Genomic DNA, 25,896 nt, shown 5'->3' on the forward strand with positions numbered 1-25,896 from the left:
ACCACCAATTATCCACACAGTTCGTGCCCCAGATCGTCCCTGATCCCATTTATGGATTTACATGCGTGTGTTCTCTGTTTGTTAAAGTAGTCACACGACAAACAGTATTGGAAGTGCGGTTATTTTTCAACTATAAACCGCATCCCTAAACTTGCATCTCCCCAACTTTTTTCTCGTGCTTGTCCAGTCTCCCCTTATGGCCACCCTGCTCCCTGTGCCGTGGTAACGCTGATGTGAGAGCTAGACTGGTTACCAAATGGCTTTTATCCAAGTAGAGGCGCTTGAGAGTAGACCGCTCGGAGAGTGGGAGCGCAGTCGCAGGTTACCCATCGCCTGGTGCAAGATCAGCCGTTGCTCTGCCACGTCTGCGATCTTCCTTTATATAGACGCGAGACTTAACAAAATCACATCACTCAACGCGGACCCAGATTTGTTTTTCTTTTTCCTCTTTTGCCCCCTCTCGCCTCTTTTCACCCCCCTGATCAGGCTTAACCATCCCGCGCTCTGTAAAGGCAATTGTTAGTGCGCATCATCGCGGGAGCCAAAAAGGAGGTTAGACATTGTTCCATAGGAGACTGGTAAGTAGAGCCACTCTGACTTTATTTTCAGAAAGTTTCATACTTGAGCCAGAATGTTTTAACTACCACGTTTGTTGTCTTCTTGCTCGACTTTTTTTTTTTTTTTAACTTACTGTGCTGCTAACTATCCAGTAACTTCATTTTGAGTCATGGTGACGTTTATATGCGTTAGTTTTTCTTTGCTGAAGAGGACGATAGCTTTAACACTCAGCATTTTTTTTATGTTTATTTATTGGTTTATTCTAGATTTGCAGGTGGTCAAAGTGCCTTTGAGCCGCAATCATTAACTGGACAGCTTTCACTTGGTTTGAACCTTCGCGTATTATTTAAGTCTGCGCTGGGAGATGGGCGTGGTTTTGCACAAACTGGACACTCATTCAGATGGAGGAAAAAAGAGAGCTGAATTCGTTTAAAGTCCCGGTTATGTTGTCACCTTTCTTTTCTTGTCGTTTTTGTTTTGTTTTGTTTTTTCATTTCTTTCTGCTTGTGTTTTTTTCTGTCTCAGCAGGCTGCTGGAGCGTCATGACAGCTGAGAAGAGCGGGCCTGTTATAAACGGAAAACCAGAGGATGGCAGAGACCCGGAAGGGTCAAGCTCCAGCCTAGACAGTGGGGGATACAATGAGAGGGGCCAGTGGAACAACAAGATTGAATTCGTCCTGTCTGTGGCTGGAGAAATCATTGGGTTGGGCAACGTCTGGAGGTTTCCTTACCTCTGCTACAAGAATGGAGGAGGCAAGAACGTTTCCTTTATTTAGGGGTAGTGGGAAGGAAATAAAGTTGCTCTTTAAAAATATAATATAAAATTTTATATATTGAAAAATAGAAATAAAAGCAACTGCCTTGCATGAAGGCAGACTAAAAGAAAAAAAGATTGAGACTATGTTTTAATTTTTTTTAAAGTTACATAGCCAATTCCTGCATAAAAGACCTACAAGTTATTTTTTGAATTCTATTTATTTTGTTGCATTATAGGAAAAGTTAGAACTTTCACTTTATGAAAATTAAACAGGCAAGTAGTTTGAGTAATTTATTATATCATCTATTATGCAGAATATTGTCAATAACAGGCAGGTTACCTCATTAGGCACCATTAGACTGCACAGTATGGCTTTGCCTCATGATCTAAAAATGTCATCCTGCAGTGTGAGTGTGACACGGTAATGAGTGCTTTCATGTGAATTTGGTTGTTTTGCCCTTTACTCTTTTTTTTCATAGATGCATTTGATGCAGGAATTTTGATCTGTTTTTCTTCCAGACGTGTTACTTTCTTGTATAGATTGCATATATTGATGTACTGTGTGTGTTTTTATTTGTCTACAAGGTGCATTCTTTGTTCCATATGTCATCTTCTTCATCTGCTGTGGTATCCCCGTGTTTTTCTTGGAGACCGCTTTGGGTCAGTTTACCAGTGAGGGAGGCATCACCTGCTGGAGGAAAGTCTGCCCACTGTTTGAGGGTGAGAAAACACACTCTTGATATGTTTCTTCTAGTATGCGCTTGACTTTAACAACTGATGAGAAAGCCGATGGAAGACACATTAGTTTGGCTGATAAATGTTGCCTGTTTTATGAGTGCCTTATAACCACTGGAGCAGTGAAGGTTGCAGTCATTTATAAATCTTGCTATTATCTGCATTTTTTTCCCCAATTTCCTTCTTTTATCAGCCTCACGTTTCCTTTTCAGGCATTGGCTATGCAACACAGGTGATTGAAGCTCATCTAAACATATACTACGTAGTGATCCTCGCCTGGGCCATTTTCTACCTCTTCAACTGCTTCACCACTGAGCTGCCGTGGGCTGGCTGTGGGCACTACTGGAATACAGGTAGGAGGAAATAACAGTGGAGCCAATTCTTAGAAAAACAAATACGCCTGCGAACCTGTGCGGAGGAAAGAAAACAGAAATTACCTTCTAGGTTTGATGTGCAAAGCCAACTCTACACATACACCTGCATGGTGGTTTCAACATGATAACCTATTGTGTATTTACAGAATACTGTGTTGACTATTATGGAGAAAATGCCACCAACATCACAAACCCTAATGCATCTTCTCCAGTCATTGAGTTCTGGGAGTGAGTACACTTCTATTTCTATATTTTCGAATCTGCTTGTAAGTGCAAAACCTCATTCTTTTAACTGAATCACCATTTGCCTTCTAACACCATCCTTTGTCAGTTCAGGCAATCTTCAATGCAACGCTCTTTCCCTCCATTCTTAATGTTGCCATATGCTTCAAATGCCGAGCCGCTGACAGCTCCAGACTCTTTTGCTGCCCCCACTAACCTTACGCCCAAAAATTAGTCAGCCCTTTTCATATTTGTGTGTCAGCAGGCCCTGGTTGGCCAGCTGTCTCCCAGCTAGAGCCATGTGTGTGGCAACAGATCAGGCCTTGTCAGTGTGTAATGCTGACCACACTTCCTGTCTCACTGCCAGTAGCTGTGTTTACACTGCTGGGTCAAATCAAACGGGCAACCTACTTAAGAATATTTTAAAAACAGCATATTTTGATCAAAACTGTTAGATTTAGATTGTGGTTAGGTTCAAATTGAGAGAGACGACCAGCTTAACTGTCATAGAAAATGTCGGATCTGAGCCAGGAACATAAACCGAACCCAGGAATAAGACATGGCCAAATAGCCAACCACCATGTTGTTGGCAAAAATAGAATCTGACCAGGCTTTGTTCAGCGTATGCCAAGATGGACTGCTTTGTACTGTATGTACAGAATAAAAAAATGTAAAAAAATGTTCTGATAAAAAAATGCTGTTATTGGTCCATATAGTTTAAAATGCAAAGCTGAGATTACAGAAGAAGAGTTTGAAAGGACTCCTAAACTGACACGTTTTTAGTACTTCCTAATAATTTTGAATAGAAAAAAATGCATAGCGGTACAGTATTATTTAAGGATACCTGGAGTGCTTGCTTTGGTTTGAACCGTACCGAACCTTTCAAAACTACTAGCCTTCAAAAATACTGAGTGTCACACTAACAAAAGCACGTCAGTATGAATCACCCTTGACCAATTTAAACAATTTCAACAAATCTGAGACCCCACACAACTTTATTTACACACATTGGTGTCCACATCATGCCCTTTCGGGTGACCAGGGAGGGACAGTGGGGCTGTGTTGGACCTAGCCTGTGGCCGGCCACCAAGAACATGTCACCATGATCAATGGCTGGTCAGAGCCCCAGGGTTGAACTCGGTGGCAAAGATTTGGCAGCACCATGTAGTTCTGTGGTTTCGGCTCCCGCTTCTCATCCTTTATCAATGCTGTTGCCTGGCTGTGTTTTAACAAACAGGAAACACACTGTTGATTCCCCACCACTGATGTCATTACTGCTGATAACATGCTCTGCATCTTGCACCCACATCGTTTAGCATATCGCAATAGGTTTTAGCATAACCATTATAAGGGCCATGCAATATGTACTGCTAACACTGATCTATGAGAAAATGGTGATGCTTGTATAGAATTTTCCAGTTACAGTAGCTGTAGTGTACCTGTGGTGTCAAACTGAGTACCCACAATGTTCAGGCAGTTGAGGGCAGACTAGCAGCAAGGCTAGAATTATACTGACATTTAAGTCAATATAATTCTAGCCTTGCTTTAAAATTTCTTCATGAAAACTTCTTCTTCAGGGTTGCTGGTACATACAGTGTTAGGCCAACACAGTGCCACCCACTTTGCTGATGTATGATGTATTTCCCCCAATACTCACAGCTTTTATACTGGTTTGTTATGTAAGTTTTCCAGCAGATCCATCAGAGGGGCATCTGTACATACAAGGCCTGTGATATTCAAAAAGAGAGGACAGCAGTTTGTAAAGCAGTATTTCCCATGTTGTCCTAACATTTTCAAGAGTCCACTGTAAATATTTATTTTATTTTTATTTTCTTAGCAGAAATGTAGATTAAGTAGAGAAAAATCCACTGCATTGTTGCAACTATTCGAAATTTACCCAAGCAATCTGAAACTGACCATGACAGTGAAGGTAAAGTGTAGGCTTGCTACATGTAGTTGAGTTTGGAGATGCATTAGCTGAAATTTGGCATAGCAACAGCAGCAATCACTGCTATTTTTGCTCGCTTAGTTTTAAAGGCAGAATCGGTCTCAGGGAGGTTGCAGAGGCGTTGTTTTTTTCTCCGATGCTGCTCCGTCTTCCCTGCAAAGTTTTTAGACTCCTGCTCGTATCACCCAAGAATTTGAGCTCAGTCAAATTCCAAGTCTGTAACTGTGTGTTTTCTTGGTCAAATCAGACGCAGAGTACTCAAGATATCAGATGGTATCGAGCACATGGGAGGGATGCGCTGGGAGCTGGCCATGTGTCTGGCTCTGGCCTGGTTCATCTGCTACTTCTGCATCTGGAAGGGACCCAAGTCAACTGGCAAGGTGAGAACAAGTGATACATGTTTAGTTTTCTATGTGTGCCTTAATGTGTTGGTGTGTGAATGTCTGTATTTGATAGTGTGTCTCACTATTTGAAACTGTAAACATGAAGGCTTTATAGTAATACTGTGTGTAGTAATGTGTTTGGATGCTACTCTGCTTTTATACTACCTCTAGTGTTTGTAAGTTGGGGCAGTTTTAATTTTAACCCTGGAGAACCCATGGGGTCAGATCCGACCCCATTGGTTTACAAGGGAAACCCCATGGGTTCTCCAGGGTTGAACAGCCCCACTGAAGCAGCCACAAGATAAAACACTTTCCCTTCTGGTCCTAAGAGAAAGCTCTCCCACAGGAAGCCAAATGAATTCCCTCCATTAAATGCGAGACAAAGAGGTGTCTACACCACCTACTTCTACCTTTCCTCCAATCACACTTGCCTTGAGTTTTCTCTGGCAGCCATGGGGAGGACAGTAAGGACTTGGCTATGGGTGCTCAGCAGCCCTTGAAAACCTTCTCATAGATTCAGTGAGCCAGAATGAGTAGAGAGATAAAGTGAGAAATAGAGAGGGAAAAAGAGAGTCAAGAGAAAAGAGGAGAGGTGTGTGAGGAAAAATTAATGGGTTCACATTCTACATGACTGGGGAAAAAACAACTAGGGGGACGATGCCTATATCTCCATGAAGTGTCTTTTGTTTGGTTGTGAAGTAAGAGGGGAGAATGCTTCTTCATGGCTGGGCTTTAGCAGCCCGTCCAAGATTGATTCCTGCATTCACTGGAGGAAAGGAGAGCATTCATGAGGAGCATGCAGAGTATATCCTCAGCCTCCGCCTCCGCTGCCTCTCTCTCCCTTCTGCTATGCAAAATTAACCACAGCTCACTCGTCGCAAGAGAGGGGCGCTTTCTTTTCCACAGACCATTCAGTTCCGACTCTGCTAAGCTGTTTGCTTTTGTTGGCCCTGTTTGCCGGCCATTCTCACATTTAAGCCCTCCTGTTAGATTTACGGCAAGGCAGGGACAAGTTTGACCAGTAAATTTGTGGTGGCTTAAATGTTTACCCGTGGTGAGCGGGAAAGAGCATGCGGAGCATCAAAAGTTCATGGAGAGATTGAATATTGTCCTTTTCATCTCCAGAGAGATGGAGAGAAAGAGGGAGAGAAGGTTCAGGATGTGTAATCGTTTTATTTTACAAATTAAAGGAGTGATCCGCTGGGAAGGAGGCACATTTTCCCACACTTTCCTTGTGGGCCACGCTAGGATTAGCAGAGCTTAAAGTGGTCAGCCTCATTAAGCTTCATGGATGCTGCTGCTGTTCGAACAGACACTTGGTTAGGATTTCATGTATTTAAGCTTTGATTCTGGTTTCAGTTTCACAGTGACTGAGTCACAGTTGCATTCGGCCACACAGAAATGAAATGACGTTCTTTGAAGTTTGATTAAGAAGTTTGCTGTACCAGAACCACACACACACACACACACACAAGTTGGTTTTTAGGCCAGTACATTTTGCCTCTGTAGTATGTGCGCACCCACTTATGGGCTGTGAATAAAGTTGCGAGTGTGTGTCCGTTGGTGCACGTACTCATGCACTTCTGCGCGTGCGTCCAAGAGAAGCACATTTTCCCACACTGCCAGCATCACTCCTGTGGGCTTCTCCTGTTTAAGAGATGGGGCCAGAGGAGCCTTCTTTTCTTTTCACTCTCCTGGCCTGCCTCTCTTCTGTCCTGTTCTCTCCTCAATTGGACTTTGACTGAGTGCCAAAAAGCTAGGGGATGTATGTTGCCCGCCTCTGCCTTCCAAGAGGCCAAAGTCTTTGTTCAGTGAGTTTCTAAGAGTCTTGAGATGTCTAGCACAGTTCTGCAAAACCCGAATAGTTCAATAATATAAGAGTGTAGGTTTGAGCATTAGCAGAAGCTAGCTAGCTACTGTATGCAAGATGCTACCAGATGAATGTATTCTTGCACTAAATGAAACTGCAGTTTCTTGTAGAACCCCTCCTCCCCCAAAAAACACCTTAGAAGTTTTAACGTTCCCAAAAACCTTCAATTTATGTGTCACAATGATTTTTTTGTTTTGTTTTGTAAAGGTTGCCCAATTAATCACTATCTAAATGGCAAATTTGTATGACAGGTTGTTTCAAATGTGTAGACACTTTGTCACAGTTACGATGAACTTGTCTTGCCCTGCATAATTCAATAATATTGATTTACTGCATTAGATAATTATTTTATATAATAAAAAGAACTGACCTGAAAGTTAGCACTCTTCAGGTGCTGACGTGCATACTACTTACAGTGTTGGGAATGTTACTTTTAAAATGTATTCCACTACAGATTACAGAATACATGCCCCAAAATGTAGTTTGTAATGTATTCTGCTAAGTTACTCACTGTGAGTAACGTATTCTGAATACTTTGAATTACTTAATATATTGCCATGCTTTTCCCAACTACATGAATGTACTATTGCTGTGTGATTTATTACGATTACTGAAGACTACTCGCCACTGAGCTAATATTGTTAGCTGAGGTTACATAGACTGCTTTCAGAATTGCACATGATTATTTGCCGCTAGCAGGTTGTTAATGCTATGCATCAAGTCTAACAGTCTGCAGTCTATGAACTAACCTCAGCTAACACCAGCTAACAATGTTAGCTTGGTGGCGAGTAGCCTTTAGTAATAGTAATAAATCACACAGCAATAGTAGATTGAAGATACTGAAGTGGCACATAACCCAGGTAGCTACCACAACTGAAACAAGTTGGTTGCAGTAGGCTAACGTTAGTTTTTTTAAAAAGAAATTACTTCCAGATGTTTCTATTGGTTGGAGTCTTCTGACACTGAGAGCAGCTTGGTTGCTGGCAAACAGAGTTTGCATTGCACGGTCAGATTTCGCCCATCCCTTTCTTCTTTAAATATGAAGTGGTGTTGGAAAGAAAGAAAACAAAACGTGCATTTTATACAAAATACTATATTATAGAAACATAGCAGCATGATGGCTCACTGGTTGTCCTGTTAAACGTGTACTTGTGGCCACAGATTCTCATTGACCTCACACTGAGTGCGCTATTATGTAATTAAACAGCGGCCTAATATTTTCCACACAAGTCCTTTGTGTTTAGGACACACTGTCCTATATTCTGTTGTCTTCACCTTGATATACAACCATGAATCCTTTTAGAGGGAGAGATGGGAAATTTGCAGGTTAAATACAGTGCCAAATCTAGAGAGGGTGTTTGGCATATAACTTGAGGAAAGTGGGACGTGTTCGTGTGTATGACGCAGTGTCTGAACCAGCTCTGTGGCTTCACTCCATATATGTTCATTGAGCCTTATGATATGAGATTTTACGGCTTTTTAAAGTCAAATTTGTGAGTGCTAAAAATTGGTTGTAGCACTCACATTGCAGCACATTGTTGCTTTATGTTTGTGTGCACCAAGAAAAAATAAATTGCTCTTTTATCCCAAAGATTATTTTCCTCACTTACTTTGCCACAATTTTTCCTGTCTAGGTATTGTTGTTTAGATTGCTGTCATGTCCTCTCACCTTTAGGTCTGAGCAGTGATGTGTTATTGTTGCACAGAATACTGTGTCCCAATCTCAGTTTCTGATGCACTTCTAAAACAATGAGTCGTTGAGTAGTAGCCATGTTTGTCACAGGCCAGCATTATTCAGAATGTCATTTGCAGACTTTTTGTTTTAACTGTCATTTGTAGATATCATTTCATGTTATGTAATAATCAAATTTATTATGTTTGGACAGTAACACTGTACTCATATGCTTGCATATGCCTATGTTTTTACCCACAGGTTGTGTATGTGACAGCTACCTTTCCTTATTTCATGCTGTTGATCCTGCTGATCAGGGGAGTGACGCTGCCCGGAGCATTCGATGGTATCAAGTTCTACCTCTACCCAGACATTTCACGACTCTCTGACCCTCAGGTAGGCGGTCTTTCACTAGCAACTTTGCAAAAATCTAAACATAGAAAGCAGAAGCTGTTGTTGTTTTTAACAACTGTGCCATCTAGAGGTGTTACTGCTTAAGTTTTATACTGGTTCTTTTGTAATCTTTGCTTGCTTTTCTGGATCCAATCCAGTGACAGAGTGACATCATTTTATCACTGTCCCAAGTTTATTCTATACTTGTGTCCTTGGCAAGGCAGTATGACATTCAGATCAGTGGAATCAGTCTGATTGCACTGAGTCGTTTTAGTCAGGTTAGTTATAACAGCCTGAGGACACTAAATTAATGACGGCAAAAAGGGCTATGCAGACTAAGGATATGAAGTGTTTTTACTGCAAACATAAGGAGTGTTTGCAGTTTGTTTTACACCTATTACTAGTTGTTCTCAATATTACCTCAAAAACTCTGTTTACTCTGCACAAAACAACTGCAGCAAAAACTGTTTAGATTAAATATTGCAAAAATATGCATTAAAATCTAGTGGTTTAGTGACAGTGGCATAATTTGAACGGACACTTCCTCTGGTGATGGGTTAACTGAAGGCTATGAGACTTGGCTATGGTCAAAAGATCAGTATTTGGTGCTAATAGAGGGAGTTGCTTTAACATACAGTGAATTCACAGAGATACTGACACAAACACACAAACAAGCACACATAAATGGAGACTCCTTGACCTTGTCTGGAAAAGGCAGATGGTTCAAGTCGCTTGGCAAAGAGGGCTAGAAAATGTCACTGGATGGTGGTCATGACAACATAAATTGAGATAGAGTTTCTTAGATAGATAGATAGATAGATAGATAGATAGATAGATAGATAGATAGATAGATAGATAGATAGATAGAAAGAACACGGCTTCAGTGTGATTGTGATATGTAAACATACTGTCTTCATGCTTATAGGTAAACAGAGCTATTCCAACTTCCCAATTTGGAAACACATTACAGCATTTCAGGAAACAAAATGTGTCAATATGATGTTTTCCTTCTTGTCAGGCTCCTGTCCTGACAAAACACCTTTTTTACACTCTTTATAGCGACACCGGGTGCGATGTCTTGAATGTGATAACAAAGAAAATTTGTTTCTTGGTAATTAAACTAAAGTTTCCCTCAATCTGTAACTATACACCAACAAACCAGCCTGTTTCACACAACATGTTGGCGAGAAAAGGTGTTAAGAACATACAGTATAATGCCATAATGATGGACTGGATGATGTAATGTAGTGTATAACCCCTATTTTTATTAATTAACAAGTTGTTTTTCCATATAATTACTTTCTTGAGGGTACCGATGTATCCCATGATCAATTAAGCTCACTATATAGTACTAAAAGCAAACTATCTGATTTGATTCTTTTATTTATTTGATATACTCTCCAACTGCTGTACAGTAAGGTACAGTAAGATAGTTACATTTGTAAACTGATTAAAATAAGAGAAAGGAAACAGTGAAACAGATAAATTGTGACAGATTAAGGGGATGAGGACAGATAAATAAAGACACATACAACAGCACAGGGAGCGCAAGAAGAGTAATAAAGAAAGCTTTTGGTTTTTGCCAGAGGACATTACTTCTGACACCAATGTTAAACTGGCTTCCTCGGGAACAATGAGGGCTCTGTTCTGTTCAACCAGCTTTGTGAAGTGTGTGTGGCTGGGTGTTGCCCTCTCTTTTTACACCCCTGAACTTTGTTGTGCCTTCCACATTTCTCTTCTTTCCTTTCTTTTAATGATTGTCTCCCCCAATCACCCTCCACTCTGCACTGTGCATCACCCCTCCTTTTTGCACTTTTGGGGCAGTACATCTGTTGCCCTGTTTTTTCCTAGCTCCTCTCACAGTATTTAGGGTGAGGTTGCAAGTAGAGATTTATGGCAGGATCTACTAGGTCTAGCAAGTGAACAATCACTAAACCAGACTCAATGATGACCTTCAGTAGCAAAAACAAAATGATGACGTAAAAGTAAAAAACCTTTAGCCAAAATATGACAGATAATTTTCACATTGCACATTCTTGGATCCTGAGCTATCCAAGAGATGAATGGTTGTTAGAAACAGGTAAAGAATACACTAAGACTGCTATTCACTAGTCAGGCATATAGTTGTGAAAATGAAAGTTTTCACAAAAGTCTAAGCAGTCTTGTGAAAAACAAACTACACCCAATGATTCAGTAGCTTGCAAAAGTGTTGCTTCAATTCGGTTTGTGGCCATTTGTACAGGTTCTCGCTTAAGGTCCAACCACAGCATTGCAGTCAAGCTGAAGTCTGGGCTTTGGCTGAGCTACCTTGATTCTTTACTTTCAAAGCTGCTCTAAGGTAGATTTTGCTGGAATGCTTAGGATCATTTTCCTGTTGCTGTTGAACAGTTGACCTTATATTTGACTGTAGAATACTTTGGTATAGAGAGGAATACATGAATTCATAGTCGACCTAATGACTGATGACCTAAGCTGTGTTGCCATGATCTTTTTAAAGAGAAAACGCTTTCTCCTGGCGAACCTTCCAAATAAGTCATACCTATTTTAATACCTATTTTTTGTAATTGCACAGTCATAACCTTACACAATTACCACACTAAGTCCTCCAGAGTCTCAGATTTAGATTTTACAGTTTCTCTGAGCACGGTTTGATCTCAGGGTGTCCACTCCTGGGGAAATTGTGGCTTTGTGTTAATAGGACTGACCACATTTTTGCTTTTATAATGGTGGTTACACTTCCTGATGATCAGTTAATCAAATGGAATTGACTAGGAGCATCTGGCTGCTACACATACTCTTAATTCCTGTGGAAGTTATCAGGGTGTACTTTGTTTGCACTTCAAAGTCCACAGGATTTTGTTTTGTTTTAATTTTTTTTTTTTTTTTTTTTACTATATATCAGCTTTGGAGAAACATTTTTTAATAATTTAATAGTTCAAATTAGTTTATATTTAAAGGTAAAAAGGTTATTGCACAACAGCAGCAATATGCATGTTGGTAAAATAAAGGACTGAAATAAGTGATAACTAATAACTACTAATAACTAATTGTTAAAGGTCTGTATTCTTTATGCAGTTGTGATAGATTGTGATAATACTCTCTTAAATTCCATTTAATAATGCCTGGCTCAGATGTAGAGGGACACAATTTCATGTCTTAATGCCTCAGTTCAAATCTATAGATCATTCATAAGCAGAGGGAGATGTAAAGCACACCAAGAGTGGTACATTTACATTACAAGAGCACTATCTAACAGCCAATGTCATCCAGCTTTCACACAGTAGACAAGTTTCCTGGAGCCACAGTCTCAACATAACCAAACACGAGCCGGCCAAATTAGGCACAACATCAACAAGTGATTCTCTCTGAGCCTGGGCTTTCAAGGTTTCCCTGCACTGTGCGGCCATCAGCCGAGGTTGAACTAAAGGGAACATTAATGAACATTAGGAGAGAAAGGCCTGTTCTTCCACAGGAACAGTCCTGTGTTTGTTAGGTCACAGAAGTTACCGTGGTTACTCCCAGGAGGGAGCGAAGACCTTGCGTTTGTTAATTGTTTCTCAGTGGGGAAATGAGATTAGTGGCTGAATGGTGATGTGAGAGAGTTTTCAAAGAGCCATGCTGCATTAAGTTTGAATTCGCTAGCACCCCATGCTATCCTTGGGTTTCTGGGGTCCTGTGTTCCACTACAAACTAGTTTCATAATGCACATATTAAAGCTTTCTCACTGATGAATTGTACATATGTAAATATCCCCTTTAGTCAACGACCAAATACTATTTTGGATGAATTTCCCATCAGATATATACTAACATTGTCAAACTTTATTGTTTTGCATTAAAATTGCCCCAAGAAAGTTGCCTTTCAGCCCAAATATGGAAAGACTTAAACTTATTAAAATAACTGAGAGTACGGAAACTTTCTTTTGTCACAGAATACAAAGTCAATAATAGAGTAAGCTCTCCACATTGGAATTTACTCAGATTTTTACTTGATTAAAGACCAAAACTCCCTCCTACCTAAATGACAAAAAACGTCGGTGACAGAAAAAGATTGTTGTTTTACCTTTATCATTACAGTAAGTTTGGGAAACTAAAACTATAGTTAAGAGAAATACTGGCTACTTTGCAAGAAACATACTTTGGGTACTGTATGCAGATTTTCTAGACTTTCTGAGGTGATGATGGTAAATGATCAAGCTCTCAGTTTCTACTAAGCTTGCCAGGTAACATAAATGAGCCTTTGTATTAGTGCTTATAAAAACAACAGCGTTGGACAACATGGAGGTTTAATTAAGAGTGGGTTCATCCAGAATCAAGTAAGAGTAGCTGTCAACTTTGAACTAAGTGATCATTTCAGCTTGTGCACAAAAAAACAAAAAAAACCCCTAAACTGTCAATGATGTTTTCACACTATTTTCATCCTATCATGCTGATATTTGATAAATAAGAACGTTTGCCTGAGGCACATTAAAGGGCAAGCCAAAGTTTCAAAGTTCATTTGCATTCATATATATATATATATACAGAATATATATATGAACTCTGTGTCTTCAGACAAGTCCCAAAGTACTCAAAGTACTCTTGACAGCCTATTTGTTGCATCCAGATGTAGCATGACAGCTTGTGCTTTTTAAGAGTCTGACCTCTTCACTAGGACATACCACAGCTGAACAAATGGCCTTGCATCCTCTGGTTCAGATCCAATAATTGTTTGAGGTATTAAGTTATGTTTCTTCCAAGGACCCTTTTGTCCATGTGTCATTAGCCAATTTCTCACACAACATGTACAGATACAGACAAAAAGACACATGATTGCCCCATTGCACAGCATTGTGCCACAGCACATTATTAGGAAATTAATCATCTAGGCATTTCATTAAAATCCACAACATGCACAAGCTACTGAATCCATTGTCCTCTATGAGATTTTTTAGACTAGTTATTGCTTCAGGTGCTGGAGGAAATCTAAGCAGATCACAAAGGTTAATTGAGTTCAGTCTTTTGGGACGTCTGCAAAATTGTCCCGATTGTTTTGTGTTAGATAGTTGCTGACATGTTGCCTACTTGAACCAAAATGACTGACTAACCACCTCACCACCATACAACTGGTACTTACTGGTAGTTATCTGGCTCTAATGCCAAATGAGTGGTCTGGTGGGGTTTTTTTTTTAGCCACTTTGTCTTTTTTAAGTTTTTAATTCTGTCAAGATCTGTTTCAATTAGAGAGATTAAAAAATACTCATTGCTTAATTTAAGCTTCTATTACCCTCCCTACCTCAAATCCCTCCAAACTGTATAAAGTAGTGAACTTAATTTAAATAATGAGCCTCTGAAAAAAAGTTTAGAGCTACTTTTAGGATTTTAATTCATAATTCATGCTGCTTCCCTGTCTGTCTGAAGGGAAAGACTCCATTTGAGCTGAGCCATAATTTCATTACAAAGGATTAAAAAAAGGTGGATGAAGGGCAACAAAAGAGATGCAAAGTTTCATTAGAGAAGATAAATGACCCCTAGGTATATCATGGTAATCTCATTTAAATGGGAAAGCATACACAATTCAATTTAATTTGTTTTTTTTAATTTATTTTTACAAATCACAAAGAATGGAAAGGATCACAAAGGATGATGATGATGATGATGTTTGGTTTGTGGATATTTAGTGGCAAATGAGCGTCCTTAGAAAAGCAGAGTTTATTGACTTGGATAATTTTTGTCAACACCTTAGAAACACTTTATTGTTTTGTTCTTTGATCTTGTCTGTTTCTACACATACTGTATATTTTGGTACTTAGGTATGGGTGGATGCAGGAACACAAATCTTCTTCTCCTATGCCATCTGTTTGGGTTGTCTTACTGCGCTGGGAAGTTATAATGCCTACAACAATAACTGCTACAGGTAAGAATGTAAATTCCAGTTGATGGATGTCTGTCTATAAATAAAACTAACAGTAGAAAACAATTAGCCACTATCATGCAGTAGGATTATAAACACATTGCAAATTAAGAAGGATGTGAGACACAGGGATAAAGTGGACAATATCCCTTTGGCTTTTGCTACTGTTTACTTTCCAGACACAGCCATCTTCAAACTTCCAACTGCACACGTGTTAAGTTACATCACTTTGTCTTAACTGTGCTCCGTACAAACTGGTCTGAAAATCAGTGGCAGCTCTATTACATGACCAAACTCTGTTCAAAGACACTCAGAAATGCCAGAGTGCTTAATTTCCTTTGAGATATTTCCTAGTACAGCTGAAGCCAACAGGTCAGTGTGGCAGATAAATCCCACCTCTCATTTCTTTATATTTTGCTTCCATGGAGCCAGACTTTTTTGTCATTTTTTAAATGGTTTTGAGCCATCATTTTGCAGTCTTTCTGAGGGTCTGGTAGTTGTTTTCTTTTGACATTGGCTGCTTTTTCAGTCATGCCCGTCAGAAATAGGAGATAATCCAGCAGAGACCTGACACAGAACTGATGGCATGAATGCAGCAAACTAGCTCAGATTTTAATAAATTATGCAATACCATCTAGAAAATACAACACAGGAAAAGCATACATAGATAGAATTACATCACCAGTCATTTATTGGGCTCCGCTGAGCCCAGACCTCAACATTACTAAAGGCAGCCAACACCAAATGTCCTTCAAGAAGCCTGAAGAACTGTTTCCTGAAGACTACTTAAAGAAATTACAAGAAGGCTTGACTAACAGAGGTATCTGTGTTGAAGAGTAAAGGTGGTCATCCCAAATATTGGGAGTTTCATGCAGTCTTTAGCTATTCTACACTTTTCTAGCAAGTCTCTTGATTTCATATTGGAGATGCTGACAGAAAAAACACACACAAACAGCACTGAAATGTACCTCCATCTTGATTTTCCAAAATGGTTAATATATAAGAAGAAAGCCCCATGGGTAAACGGCGAATGTTAAGAATTTATGCATTAGTAAATAATGTATCATTTTAGTATGTCTTTATTACGCAACATGTTTCTGTTCTGTCTGTGCTGCTTCTAGTGTCATAAGTGTGATCTCTAAAACTCTTTCTGTCTTGGTACTCAGGGATTGCATCATGCTGTGTTGTCTGAACAGCGGCACCAGCTTTGTGGCAGGTTTTGCCATCTTCTCTGTGCTGGGATTTATGGCCTACGAACAAAATGTTCCCATCGAAGCTGTTGCAGAATCTGGTGAGAGAACAACACACAATATAATGACATGTTTCTGAAAAGTACCAACTTTCAAAACCGTAATGAAATCATGTGCTCGATCTAAAGCAGCTACTGGAGATTAAAAAAACAAAAACAAAACCTGAGCATTTGTGCTCTCATCCATCATATTGTGCTAAAATGAATAAACACTCGCAGTTATATAACCACACACTCTTTACCTAGGCTCTTAGACCACCGCATTATGATTTATTCAAGTCAGTATGAAAGATTTAGTGAAAGAGACAGAGCGAGAAATTTAAAATGTTTGTTAGAGCACAGTAAGGACAGAGCTTAATGCTTCAGATAATGTATTTCTCTGGGACAGTCACCAAATGTGGGTGCTAAATAAAGCAATAGCATGCCAGCTCTTCTGTTCAAGCAGTTAGCCTCACAGTGGATCAGATAATCCCAAGATTAGTCACCTGCAAACTTTGTGTTGTAGATTGAATTTAAAATAGATAATGTGACATTTTACACAAAGCGCTTCAAATAATCCATTGGGAGAAAATATGAAACAGATTTTAAATTTCATTTATTTATGCATATTCAAAAATTTCATTTGCTAAAGCATTTCGATTCTCAGTTCTGTTGTCTTTAAACTTTGGCAACGTTTGGCACTGTTGGGTTCTCCTCATCTGATTGGAAAGGAAGTCTCTATGAACTTGTGAAGTGCCATCTGCAGGAGACCTCTTGAGGCCACTTAAGGAAAGTCGGATGCTTGTCCTAAATTCACTTTAATTTTGACTAGACTGTCTGGCGTCCTGAAATGTTCTCTGCAGAAGGCTTCTGACGGCTGAGTTTAAGTCACTTCCTTGAACCCAAACAAGACTTGGCCAGTTCCAAACTTATATGCGGTTTGCTGAGTGATCTCTGTGACCTCTATAATATTTTCCCAATGACAAAAAATACTGGCTGAGGATAAGAAAAAGTCCAAAGCTTTAAATAACCGCTACAAGCAGATCACCTTTCTACAATGGCTGCTCTTGATGCAAGACTAAAATCAAAGCAGTGTCTGATTTGTAACAACAATAACAACAAGAATCAGCCCAGTTCACATAATGCATGCTACGATTAGGTCTCATTTTTGAGGATTTTTGGGAACAATATAATTTTGCAGAATCCTAAAAAGTGAAGTTTAATTTATTCTTTGTAGACCAAGCAGTCTTTGTTTTGCTGTTATAATTTTGTACTTCTATCAGATAAACTGCCAGCAGTCCTGTAATTGAGAATCTGTATTCTTATATTTTCATTCAGGTCCTGGTCTTGCATTCATTGCATATCCCAAAGCTGTTACTATGATGCCTCTGTCTCCACTCTGGGCTTGTCTGTTCTTTATGATGCTAATCTTCCTTGGCCTGGACAGTCAGGTGAGTACTGCTGTATAGTAAGAGGGTGAACAACCCTGCTAATCCTGTGAGAATCCTGTGGTCATGTAACACTGTATCTAATGAGTACAAGCTGCTTGTACTCATTAGACATAGTGCAAATCGAGAAAATGAGGGAACGTGTTCAATTCAACAGTCACAATTTGTATCCTTGCCACATACAATTAGAGATCTATGTGCCTCTACAAATTTTTAATATTTGTGAAGAAATCATATATGCATGACATGGATTACATGCTCTATTGATTTCAGTTTTATATTGTTGTTTAAATTTTTTGTTTTAAAGTTTTTGGTTACATTTGGGTCACAGAAGGTTTCTGGCAGAAAACATGTATTTCTAAAGTTGAATAAACGAAGGTAAAATTGTCAATGCACAATATGTCAATGAAACGTTGGCAAATCTTAATTTTGAGCAAAAACGAGATCTGGCAATATTTCCCCCCTCTGTGCAACTTTTTGGTTCCAGTGTTACTTCCAGGTATAAACATTTCTGGTTTACCACCACAAATGCATATACTGAGAGGCACATCCTGCTCAAAGATTTTACAGTTTATGTTGATGTATAATATAATGATGATATAATGACCTTATGGTCTTTTTTTCATCAAAGTGTCTATCCTGTAAATTTCAGTTTTATTTTTTGTATCTAAGTTTGTATGTGTGGAGAGCTTGGTGACAGCTGTGGTGGACATGTACCCAGAGACCTTCCGGAGAGGCTATCGCAGAGAACTACTGATCCTAGGCATGTCTATAGTTTCGTTTTTCATAGGACTCATCATGTGTATGGAGGTAAGATAGCTATAGCTTGTCAGTTAAATGTCCCATATGTTAAATGTCTACTATGAAGGTATGGAAAAATGAAGGTTGTGTCCTGTGATAGGTTCTTAAATTGCAGCCCTTCTGTACTTTTTAGACTTGAAGATCTGTTTCAAAAACCTCTTTCAGCCACTAAAAGCATTTCACATTTCTGTCTGCACTGAACTCCATCCATCTCCACTATGAATGTACAGTACCATTCTTTAGTGTTCCATAATGGAGATGGCACAGGGGATGAAACTTGATAAAATATGGAAGTATAGCACTTTCTCTCTCAGTCTTTTGTCTTTGAGCTTTCCGTTGATTGACCTCTGTTTTTACTGCCTATTCCTTCCTATTACCACTAAGTGATACGTTTTATCACTTTTTAATCAACTTCCACCTATAATGGGACTCAAGAAGCTTTATTAAAAAGCTGACAAAACAGTATGTTGAATAAAATGTCTCAGAGTAGGATTAAACACAGTTTAAATGCTCTTCTGGGAGTGTGGTGCAATACTAAGATATTTTGAGACAATTCTTAGCTTAGCTTTACTAGCACAGAAAAGCTGTGATGTAACCTTCTGTAAGATTCATGTGAGATTTTATTTATGACGCTTTTAGTGGAAGAGCTGATAACTTGTCTTGAGTGCAGGGGAAGGTAAAATGCAAGACTACCTTTCGAGATGAAATGTGAAGATGTGAGAGAAATACAAACTAAGAAGAGCTGTAAGGCAGGATGAAAAGAAAAAGATTAATGGATGTAGTGAAGAATTGTTGATATATATAAAATGTTCAAGGTGAAAGTCTAGACCCCAATCACATCTAAATCATTTAATTTACATCCACTGTGCTAGTCTACAGAGGTATAATTACAAAAAATGTGTCATTGTTCAAAAACATAACTATCAAATTTATGTCCTTATTTTTATTGGCCAAAAACTTAACGTATCAGTGGCAAATATAATATAAAAGATTTTGTTTACTAAAAGAAATAACATAAAACCAGGCAGGAAATATTAATTCTTTAGTTTTAGTGTTTTATTTTTCGTGTTACATAATGGTGGGTGGTGTATTACCTTTTCTGCTCTTATTATATCTTACCCCTGACAAATACTCCAATACATTGTAATGTAAAAAAAAAAAAAACCCAACCTAAAACAAAAAGAACAAAACAATGAAACGAATATGATCTTAACAGCAATTAAACATGTTTAAGCAGTTACGGCTAAATTGAAACCAACAAACACATTTTGGAAACTGAAATTAACCTGAACACAACTGTGGTGACCAATGAAGCCCAGTGGTCATCTTTAAAGCTTTTTAGCACAAATTCACAAACAATTGACTCAGTGCAAGTTTGGCCATCAGAGCATGAAGGGGAGGCTCCATGCAGTCATCCCTGACACACTACACTAGAATGCACCAAATATACTGTAAATGCATCCTTCAGTCAGACTCAAATTAGATTTGAAAAAAGCATTATAGCTGGTGTCCGTCAGTGGCTCTTTTAAAATATTCCCCAAATATTCCTACTACAAACTGGAGTATTTTTTAGGGCAAGATTAAAATATAAAATATTTATTGTTGTGTAGAATTATTTAATTTTGGGACAAATCCTTTTTGTTTGCAAGTTTATTTTGTTTGCTACTGAGGTCTTGCCATTAACCATAATCATGCACTCATCATTAACTTTATACTTGATTTTGTTCAACTGAGTCTGACATGTAGGGACTTTGACAGGAAACTGACACTTGTCTTGTCTTGTCAGGGAGGGATGTACGTCTTCCAGCTGTTTGATGCGTATGCTGCCAGCGGGATGTGTCTGCTGTTCGTAGCCATATTTGAGTCCATATGCATCGGCTGGGTGTATGGTAAGATAAGAGTTTTGACCTATACACCTTAAAATATCAAAGCAGTGTTTTCAGTTTTTCACTTCACTTCCCCCTCTTGTCGCTTGAGATTACAGTCATTTGTCTTTTGTCAGCTGGGCAACTGCCACAGATTGCAGCACTGCAAAAACCATCATGTTTTTAACACTCTGCAATAATATTTCTTCTCTGCCCTCTGCTGGAGATTGGTCTCAAACACATGCAGCATTCTCTTAATTTTGCACCAATCGTTTTACTGATGCATAATAATAAAAGTAACCCTAAAGCAGTGGCTTTCTGTGCTTTTTTTAAATAAAACATAAGGTTGTTTTCTGTCTACTTGACTCAAATATTATGCATACATGTATATTTGATAAAATATACATAAGCAATATACATGTTTCCCCCCCTGCGTTTAGATGTCAATACAATTATGTTACTGTAAGTCTAATTTAAACTGACAAATTGACAACAGCTTACAAAGACAGATCTATTATAAGCACAATAAATCAGATATGAAGCAAAACAAATTGATCTCGGCTTTCTTGATAGAAAGTTTCAGACTAGATTTCGTCCACCTTGTTAAGAGAGTCATAAACTGTCTTTAAAGATTAACCACATCATTATTTTTATGAAACACACAGAAACTGTCACTGAATCATACTTTGTTTTCCAGGTAGTGACAGATTCTACCTTAATATTGAAGACATGATTGGGTACAAACCCGTCTTCTTCATCAAATGGTGCTGGATGATCCTGACCCCGGGCATCTGTGCTGTGAGTGCAATGGCATAATTTCAAGAGCTGTAGTAGCACAAACAACATATCATGTTAAAAAAATTATAAATTAAAAAAAAATTAAAAACAAAATTCTGAAGATGCATATGGATGGATCTGGAGTTTTATACTGAATCAACATGGATCATCATATATTTTTATCACGTGTGCAAATAATGAGTTCGTATTGTGTAGCTGCCGTGCTGTGTCACCCGGAAATGTTGATCACAATATTGAAGTTTTTCATATTCTTAAACTCATAACTTTGAATAATACATTTGCACAGCAATCCACAAAGATTTCAGTACTGCAACTTTAATTTATTTATTAAAACCGTTTCTTTATGTCATATTCTAAATTGAAACATTTGCAAACTGAATTTTGTTTTTGCCACAGGGAATTTTCTTGTTTTTCTTGATTAAATACAAACCACTGAAGTACAACAATGTTTACGTCTACCCTGACTGGGGCTATGGTATTGGCTGGTTCATGGCCATGTCCTCAATGGTCTGCATCCCTCTGGGTATTATCTGGATGATTTGGAAGACTCCTGGCACCTTCTCTGAGGTAAAACATGCATATGGTACACATGCAAATGGAAATACTGAAATCAAATTTACCAGCCTCATATAGAGCTAATCTTGCAGCAGAGAGATATGAAAGTCATAAGATACAGTATATATAATACTTACTGATAATAATAATAATAATGATAATGATACTGATTTCTATATATAATTATTATAGAAATCATACAAATATGCGTATCAAAGATAAGAAAGCTATACACAGGTTAGAGCATGTATGATGATCCTGTTCGAAAGTTTATGCTTCTTCAACAAGTCCTGATTCTTTACTTGAGGTCTCATGGAGGCAAAATAAAGAGAGACAAACATAAGACAGTTAGGTTGTTTCCTATTATAATAGTGAAACCTCACCAAACTGAAGGATCATCTCCCCAAATCTCTTACAAATAGCTTACAAATATTACACTCATTTGAATATATAAAATTTTAAATGCAGTACATGCACAGTTTTAAACATACAGTATTCAGTATTGCATTTAGGGCCAAGTGGTGCTGATGCTGTGTTACTGTGTCACCTTCCAGAGATTGAAATATATTCTCTTATCTTTCCTCTTTGTGTCTTTGGCTCTGTGCAGAGAATAAAGAAGCTAACCACCCCCAGCCCAGACCTGAAAATGAGAGGGAAACTTGCTGCCACGAGTCCTTACGCTGCCAACGATGCAAAACTTAAGGCCGATGGGAAAATATCCACCATCTCAGAGAAGGAAACGCATTTTTAACTGACCGCTTGACTGACCAACCAAGCTGCCTGTTGTCTATATAAAATGTCCATGAAACAAAAACAGCATTATCAGCCACTACTCAAAACAGGAAATGAAACAAATGACTCAGAGTGTTATTTTTGTTTTGTAAAAAAAAAATGTAAGAAAAAAGGAAAAGCTATCGTGTCATTATGTAGTCTGTTTTGCACAAACTTTAAATAACACGTTTGATGTTCTTAATTAACATTGTGATGAAAGCAGCTTTTTTCTTAACCAATAATATTTTAAAATCAGTTTAATGACATTATATGGATACAACCTGTCCTGGTACCTTGTCAATAATGATCACGCTAGTGTCTGTGCCTTTAGATACCAGTGTGTTGTGTTGTACAAGGCTTTCACTGTACATTTATTGGCAAAGTGCTGTGGCACCCTATTAGGTACTAGGTACCCAAATGTGACTTTTTAAGATGTAGCAGTTTGGGGACCATATTAAGTAGTTTTGCTTGTTAAGAAAGAATATTCCAGTGATTTCTATGTACTGAGGCTGTAGGGGGGCATCAGTTACCCTTCCTTGTAAAACTACACATCAAGAGTTTTGCCACAGAAATCTCACATGTTATCGGTGACAGCTGTGACTTTGAGGCCTGCACACCATTTCTGATCGTCGAGCTGTTCTTATTTACTTGAATTTATTGTTGTTGCAAAAAAAGACTATTATTGGAATAATGTGAAGGAATTATTAGGTTATTGATTATCATGTTAGCACATATCAAGTCATTTGGGGTTTTGCAGATTTCTGTGATAAAACTAAATATCCCTGATTAGATTCAAAAACAATAAGCCAATATAAAATATGCCTGGGTTTAAACATTAAAATCACCATTGGTTACAGTTTCATTTTCTAGCGTGAGCTACAGATCTGCACCAGGCCACAAATAGATGTGTGTTTATGTGACTCGCAGGCTGAGTCTAAAAACACACCTCTCTCTCTCTCCTCTAGCCGCCCTCCTATAAGTCACGGATATCTGTCATTTCACAGTAATTATACTGAGCCTAACACAGAGTGACAGATAGATGTGCTTCCAACCCTGCATTTTTATTTCCCGCTCTGCCTGTAGAGGCCCATCAGATGAGCATTTCAAACCGCATCTGTCTTCTATTCTGATTCTTTTTATTCTTCCCTCTTGTCAGTTTTCTTGTGTTTTGTTGCTTTCACCTCTTCTGACTCTTTTTCTGCTTGTCCACTTCTTTCCCATTTTTTTTTAACTTCTTTAGCTCTTCATCGCATGACGTTCTTGAAACTGTGATGCTTTTTATGTCATCACACTTTCATGCTTTGGCAATGCTCTTCCTATCGCTGTATTTTTTGGAAACACTTCTTCTGACACAAACCTCATTAAGAAATATACAGCTTTTTAATTTCGCTGTCTGAGCCACTGCAGGTGTGAAAGCACAATCTGACCCCTGTCGTCGATGCAAATGCGTTCGGGGTCAATGAGCTGGTCTCATTATTCAGACCAATTTCTGTCCAGTACAAGCTCATCCTGTCAGCACTCAAATGACTACAAGTAATCTTTCTACCCTTCCTTACTTTGTCCAACTCTTTCACTTCCCTTTTTTTCTTTCCTGTGTCCTTGTTTCCTGATGAAAATGCAATCAGAGGAGAGCATCTGAGGGAATGAAAAATTCTCTTATAGTTGTTTCAGGAGGAGGCAAAGAAAGCAGGGGAAGAAATAAGAATTTGATGAGCTGAGGAAGTGTGAGACAGAGTATGTTACGAGGGAAATTGGGGAAGTGTGTAGCGACTGAAGCTCCTCCTGTCTAAGCTGTGAAGTCCTTTTAAAGATGTGATTGGTCCCTCCGGTGTGGTTGCGTTCTAAAATGTCCACCTCCTCACTGATATTGTGCAAATTAATAGTTATGTGCATCAGAAAAGATAGCCTGCTGTTTAACACTGATCACTTTAATTGTATATTTTTACATCTATTTCTAAAAAAATTGTGGTCTATTTCCTGAGATGAAAGAATTGATGTAATATTAAAGACTGTGTCCTTTGTTTTGACTTTTGAAATGTTCAAAAGGTCTTGTTAGAGAAATATAATGAAAGATGTTTTACTGTTCTGTACTGTTCTACAAACATTTTGGTATTCACAGGACACACAAACTGTCTGCTTACTCATTTTTAAGAATAAATATTATGACGGAAAGTGAAACACAGAGTTTGGTCTTTATGTAATATCATCTCACTAAACAAAGAACTTCCTTCTGACATTTTCTTAAAGTCATTCAAATGGATTTCACTGCCTCTGTCTGTGATGAATAGTTTATAAATGAAATGATAGGATCTGATAAGATGACATTTTCCTAAATCCAAAAAAGTGACAGGATCACTGCATGCCCCTCACTCTCCAGTAGCTTTGCTCCACTTGGTACTGTGATTACTTCTATGTGTCGTTTCATAAAATCCCCAGTATAGCTTCGTCTTACTGAGATCTAATCATATAATCGTTAATTCCTTCCCTTTTAACAAGAAAAAACTCAGAACGTGGCTCAAAATGAATCGTTTTCTGACCAGTGTTTGAAGAGAGGAAAGATGAGTACTGCGGATGAACCCAGCAGAGACCGACTACTGATGAGATCACACCAGCCATAATTCCAGTGTGCTATCAAAACACACACATTTGTGGAAAACAATTGTGAATTCAATACTTGCACCATCATGCTACTCCACAGCATGACTGCTTCTTGTTAACAAAAAGTACCTCATCACTATACCTTGCATAAAGCTTATATGTTTAGCGTGTTTAATATAGTACTTTTTAATATTTACTGTGTAAATGAGCGTGTGCTGCTTTTTCATTTGCATCTGAATGTGTAACGGCTTTGCAATTCTGTTATTCATTGTATAATGCAATTGCAGATGCTGGGATTATTCTCCGGCTGCATGACACAACTGGGGCTAAACTTTAGCTGTTAGACAGACGGTCTCACAATAGACTCGAATACCATAGTACTGAGAGCAGTGCATGGTCAGGTCAATGACTGCAAGGTCATAATGACTGTAGCACATGTATGTCTAAATGTTTGTTCCTGAATTTCCTAGATGGCTGGTTCAATCTTGATGAAAATGAAGCCTATAAACTATTTAAGGGATCTAGATTCATAACATCTACTGTGATTTAGGAAAATATTTACTTTAAATAAAAAAGTGCCTTTTCTTTTCTACTTTATTTGCTTTTAGAAACTGTGGGATTATGGCTGGTTTACCCTGTAAAGTTAGATTTTTAACACCGTGCAAAATAATATTTAGTATTCATTTAGAAGTCATTAAGCTGTTTAAGTGTATTTAAAGTGTATATATGTGTTTATAGGAAGATAATTTTTAAAGATCTATATAACAGTAGACATAAATATGAGCCATACCATGTACAGGATGGACATTTTGTCTTTTTTTATAAGTTATATGTTACTATTGCATTTGCAATAGTTCAGAATAGTTAGTAAATCAATATGTTTTCTTTAAAATTCACAGCTGTAACTTTACTAAGTTTGCCAGGCGTGTCTATGTGTCTGCCTTTGACAATGGACAATAACATCCACAAGCTCATTCACTGTTATTATAAAAAATAATAGCCACAGATTTAACATATAATTGTGTATA

The 25,896-nt window shown here is 38.3% G+C and overlaps 1 protein-coding gene across 2 annotated transcripts; it reads left to right on the plus strand.

Moving 5' to 3' along the window:
- Positions 1–269: 269 nt before the first annotated feature.
- slc6a11b (solute carrier family 6 member 11b) lies at positions 270–24,448 on the plus strand. 2 transcript variants are annotated; one of them, XM_006783266.2, is made up of 15 exons: positions 270–578; positions 1,084–1,311; positions 1,901–2,035; positions 2,263–2,403; positions 2,571–2,652; positions 4,842–4,974; positions 8,781–8,915; positions 14,704–14,807; positions 15,971–16,095; positions 17,371–17,483; positions 18,153–18,290; positions 20,068–20,170; positions 20,844–20,944; positions 21,341–21,511; positions 22,107–24,448. In XM_006783266.2, the coding sequence occupies exons 2-15, from the start codon at positions 1,101–1,103 to the stop codon at positions 22,248–22,250; spliced, it is 1,836 nt and encodes a 611-aa protein (XP_006783329.1). In that variant the 5' UTR covers positions 270–578; positions 1,084–1,100; the 3' UTR covers positions 22,251–24,448. The 2 variants fall into 2 exon arrangements, with proteins under 2 accessions (XP_006783329.1, XP_006783330.1); XM_006783267.3 differs by having other exon boundaries at positions 1,087–1,311.
- The last annotated feature ends 1,448 nt before the right edge of the window (positions 24,449–25,896 follow it).

The sequence above is a fragment of the Neolamprologus brichardi genome, chromosome 5, assembly GCF_056152115.1.
Source record: "Neolamprologus brichardi isolate AB-2024 chromosome 5, ASM5615211v1, whole genome shotgun sequence".
In the NCBI taxonomy this organism is placed as follows: domain Eukaryota; kingdom Metazoa; phylum Chordata; class Actinopteri; order Cichliformes; family Cichlidae; genus Neolamprologus; species Neolamprologus brichardi.